Source organism: Lolium rigidum, chromosome 6 (assembly GCF_022539505.1).
Source record: "Lolium rigidum isolate FL_2022 chromosome 6, APGP_CSIRO_Lrig_0.1, whole genome shotgun sequence".
NCBI classification, from domain to species: domain Eukaryota; kingdom Viridiplantae; phylum Streptophyta; class Magnoliopsida; order Poales; family Poaceae; genus Lolium; species Lolium rigidum.
The window spans coordinates 85,026,909-85,031,540 of NC_061513.1; the positions used below are offsets into that span (position 1 = coordinate 85,026,909).

Genomic DNA, 4,632 nt, shown 5'->3' on the forward strand with positions numbered 1-4,632 from the left:
ATAGTTTCACATAATTTGTCGAGGGTTTGCCCACACATTTTGGCAACAAATTTCTAAGGACCCAACAAGTACTCTTTGAAACACAATACTTTTGGGGAAGAAACAAAAATTCCGAGTCGTCCCAGCTTACAACGGCAGCTCCATGCCTCCATGGAAACGGTACGGGGGAGAGCGAAAAATAAAGCTGGTCATAGAAGGGTATGGGGGACCCGGCAGAGCCGCTTTTACTTTTTGGCGCTGCCATGGCGGGCAGAGAAAACATAGGGTGCTGTGAGCGACCGCAGTGACTACTCCGGCAGAGAGGGCGGAAGGCAGCGCCTTTCGATTTACCCTCCCCCTGCCCAAGTTAAAAACAGCAATTAGAGAGGGACAGGCCAAGGAAGGCTGCCGAGAGCCTCAGCCTGAGCCTGGGAGGAAGGTATAGCTCTAGCTGAGCTTGCTCTCAGGTCTCGGTCTCTCTTTTCTGAGAGAGAGAAAAACCCAAGAAGTGATCAAAAAGAGGCCCGGCCGGGTAGCTAGGTTGAAGGCACACCCTAGTACCTGCCTGTCTAGCCTCCCCGAGCTCCTCCCACATAGATAGATAGATAGATAGCTACCAGAAGAGAAGGGTTTTTACCTACGCCGCCCCGGTGACGGTGAAGAAGAGAGAAGGGGAATAGAAATGGTGGGCTCGGGGGCGGCAGGAGGGGGCGGAGGGGATCACGCGCGGAGCAAAGAGGCGGCGGGGATGATGGCGCTGCACGAGGCGCTCCGCAACGTCTGCCTCAACTCGGACTGGACCTACTCCGTCTTCTGGACCATCCGTCCTCGCCCGTATGCTTCCTCCTTTCCTCCTCCATGTTTTTACATACCTCTCCGCCGCCGTAACCATGAAAGCGACACGCCACCAGCAATCCGGCGGCCGGCAGTACGGCTAACGCTTAATAATCCTGTCTATTCCTTTGCTCCTGCTAGGCGGTGCCGCGGCGGCAACGGGTGCAAGATCGGCGACGACAACGGCAGCCTGTAAGTAAAGCTTTCCTCTTCTTGCTCACTGATTGATTGGTACTGATCGGACTACAAGTGCTAACGAATACTCCGGTGGCCGTGGTCGCGTGCAGGATGCTGATGTGGGAGGACGGGTTCTGCCGGCCGCGTGTGGCGGAGTGCCTGGAGGACATGGACGGCGAGGACCCGGTGCGCAAGGCCTTCAGCAAGATGTCCATCCAGCTCTACAACTACGGAGAAGGGTGGGTACTGGGTAGGTGCAGTCGTGTGCAGTTTTTTTTCCCCGGTCGTCGTCGTCGCACGCAGCAGCAGCTACCCGCTGTCATGTCACCCTCCCTAGTAGCTACTACAGTATACCTTGCTCTAGTTAGCCCCGCGGATTTTCGTGCGAGCTCTTGTCATGTCCCCTGTTCTTCGACTAGGACGCCCAACAGTTCTTTCATTAGTCACTCGATTTTGGCTTAGCCGCCATTACGACGAACGAGATGGTGAGGGCGAGAGAGACGACCAAGGGTAGGAGGAAGGAAAGGAGATGGGATGGGATGGGTGCGTTCGCTTTCATCTTTTCACTTTGTTCTGTATCTACCGCGCTCAGCTTTTCAGTTTTATTAATTAGCGTCTGGTACTCTCTTCATCTTTTTTTACTGACACACTTGTACCTACAGCGCCTAATTTAACCTCCGGTTTTAATTTAATTTTGGTTTGTGTGGTCTGTTCTGACGCTGGGCGGAGGCAGCGGGTTCAGACCATGCGTGGAGGCGACGGTGATTATGCCGGGCCGTGGTTCAGGCCACAGGAGTCAGTGGGTAAAACGCATAGATTAACAGCGATTTAAGTCGTGTCTTTTGGCTTGGACCAAGGACGGGCGCTGTCACGTGCCGCACGTTCGGTCAAGTGGGGCGGTGCCTCGTTACGCATAAACAATCCCGGCCCGTCAGTGGGTTAATTGGGAGCTTAGTTTATCTGAAAACTAGCAGCAGCTGATGCTACACGGACAAGCAAACGGTACACAGTACTAGGAGTGTAGGACTGTTCAGTACTTCAGTAGGGTTCGGACATTTGCAATCTCTGCATCAGAAAACGAACTTGCTGGTCTGGGTGAGCGTGTGGGCGATTGCAATACATGTTCATTAAGCTTCTTTTGTTCTGTGTAACTAGTAATATACAGTGCACTAACAGAGAAAGAGAGCGAGAATGTGAGAGCCTCACCGGGTTGTGTGCATTATGGTCTCTTTCACTTTGTTCTCTTCCTGATATGCTTTCGAGCATGATGTGCTAAGTCGATTTGATTTGGACGGGTCGTTGCAGGCTGATGGGAAAGGTGGCATCTGATAAATGTCACAAATGGGTCTTCAAGGAACCTTCTGAATGCGAGCCAAACATAGCCAACTACTGGCAGAGCTCTTTTGATGCCGTACGTACCATCATCTACTGTCTCTCTGCCTTGCCCCCACCCCTTCTTTCTCTTTCTGCACTCCATGACTCCCTCCCTGCTTAATTTAATTTGGGGGAGACCTGCTCAGTTAGCACCATTACGCCACATTGATCACTTGCAAACAAGAAACAACATCACTACCTACTTCATCCGTCCACAAATAAGTATATGTCTCGGTTGTGGGCTAAATCATTTATATTTTTAATTTGACCAATTTATAGATAAATGTAGCAACATATATTACATCAAATCGAAATGTTACAAATTAAATTTGAAAATGAATCTAGTGATACTAATTTAGTGTCATGTAGTTAGTGAAATTTATTAAATTTGACTTAGGACAAAGGCAAGTACACTTATTCGTGAACGGCGAAAGTACTTGCTATAACCGTAGACAGTGGTAGTTTTTAAGTCCCTAAATTACTCAATTAATTCAGGAAAAATGTACATGCATAAAATCAGAAAAGAGATCAATATCTTTGGGAAGTTTGCAACCTGTGCATCAAATCTGCTAGCTCCACTAAAAAATATATGTCCCCAAAAAGAAGAGAGAATTGGATGCTCAGAATGAGATTGAGCTGCACTTCAGCAGCATGTGTGGCTGTCAACAAGAACTAACGCCATGTCATAGTCATGGCTAACCTTTATTCTTGTGCACTTACACAAATCCCTCTCCGCCTTTTCTTTTGCAGCTTCCTACAGAATGGACTGACCAGTTTGCCTCGGGCATCCAGGCAATGCCCCACCCCCATCTCTACTGTTCATATTTTACTTAGTCTATTAGCTAATAATTAGTGTTCATAAACTAGTTGAGCTTGATTAATTTGCAGACCATAGCTGTTATTCAAGCTGGCCATGGCCTCCTGCAGCTGGGCTCTTGCAAGATCGTAAGTGCACCATATGCTTCAAACTTTTTCCCTTTACTACAGTGCTATTTTGTCGTCTTGGTCAAGCACGCCGAGATGGACCTACGTGTCAACGATTAAGCATGGCGTACCACTGTGCACGCGCAGATACCGGAGGATCTGCACTTCGTGCTGCGGATGCGACACATGTTCGAGTCGCTGGGTTACCAGTCGGGCTTCTTCCTGTCCCAGCTCTTCTCCTCCTCCCGGGGCACCTCGCCGGCGCCGTCTTTCCCGATCAAGCAGCCGCCGCCGTCACGGGCGCCGCCGCAGCTCTTCAACTGGCCGGGCCAGCCGCAGCTCACCCACTCCGGCGCGTCGCCCCTGTTCCCGCCAGGACCGGCGGCGTTCCACCCGTCCGCGCGGTCGCCGATGCCGCTTTACCCCGGTAACAAGGATGACAGCCACATGTACCACCTCCCGCCGTCGCACCACGGCAAGCCGCCCCACATGGATGAGCACCAGCACCAGCACCAGCACATGGCGCCAGGGGAGGCGCCCGACGGGGAGCTCAAGTGGCCCAACGGGCTGTCGTTCTTCACCGCGCTCACTGGTCGGTCAGATGACGCGAAGCTTTTGTTCGAAGGCGGCGGCGGTGGTGGCGGCGCGGATGAGCACGGGAAGCCAGCAGGGCAGGACGCGCAGACCGGGCACGGAGGGGCCGAGAACGTGGAGGAGTACCTGAGCCTGGAGAGCAACTCGAACAAGGCAAGAAGGATGGACAGCGCCCAGAGCGCCAAGTTCAAGAGGAGCTTCACCTTGCCGGCGCGGATGAGCTCGTCCACCTCGACGTCCCCGTCGGTGTCGGCCTCGACGGGGCCAGCGCCGCCGCCGCAGCAGCAGCAGCAGCAGCAGCAAGGGATGGAGTACAGAGTGCCGCACGAGGGCAGCGTCTACTCGGACCTAATGGAGACTTTCTTGGAGTAGCATGCATGCATGCATCGATCATCCTTGCAACAAAGTGTACGGCCGGACTTTATGTTTTCTTGTTCCCCACTTTTGTATTTTCTCGAAGCTATGTCGTTTAAGCTCTTTTTTAGAATCAGGTTTGGAGTTTGCTTCTGCTTAATTAGATCATATGTAACCTTCGTTTTTTTTTCTAGCTAGCTAGCTCGTAGTGCAAGAACTTGATACACATGCATGCATGCGAAGATGGGCATGAGTTTGCTTCCATGATGGCTGGCAAGCTATATGGTGCAATGATGGTGATGTACAATGATATGCAACACCTAATAATACGCTCTTTTCCTTCAGAAAGTTCACTTGTTAACTGTTACCTACTTATTGCGCGAGCAGGACACCTTT

At 51.6% G+C, this 4,632-nt stretch overlaps 1 protein-coding gene across 1 annotated transcript; it reads left to right on the forward strand.

Moving 5' to 3' along the window:
• The first annotated feature begins 407 nt into the window (after positions 1 to 407).
• On the forward strand, positions 408 to 4,372 carry LOC124666126 (protein RICE SALT SENSITIVE 3-like). The gene is made up of 7 exons (XM_047203481.1): positions 408 to 813; positions 955 to 1,005; positions 1,101 to 1,229; positions 2,296 to 2,401; positions 3,115 to 3,156; positions 3,253 to 3,309; positions 3,436 to 4,372. The coding sequence occupies exons 1-7, from the start codon at positions 662 to 664 to the stop codon at positions 4,252 to 4,254; spliced, it is 1,356 nt and encodes a 451-aa protein (XP_047059437.1). The 5' UTR covers positions 408 to 661; the 3' UTR covers positions 4,255 to 4,372.
• The last annotated feature ends 260 nt before the right edge of the window (positions 4,373 to 4,632 follow it).

Excerpts from the sequence above, each read along its gene's own strand:
- LOC124666126 (XM_047203481.1), top strand. The coding sequence starts at position 662 with ATGGTGGGCTCGGGGGCGGCAGGAGGGGGCGGAGGGGATCACGCGCGG. Across the intron at positions 1,006-1,100 it reads GGCGACGACAACGGCAGCCT|GATGCTGATGTGGGAGGACG; the intron begins GTAAGTAAAGCT and ends GGTCGCGTGCAG. Across the intron at positions 2,402-3,114 it reads GGCAGAGCTCTTTTGATGCC|CTTCCTACAGAATGGACTGA; the intron begins GTACGTACCATC and ends TTTCTTTTGCAG.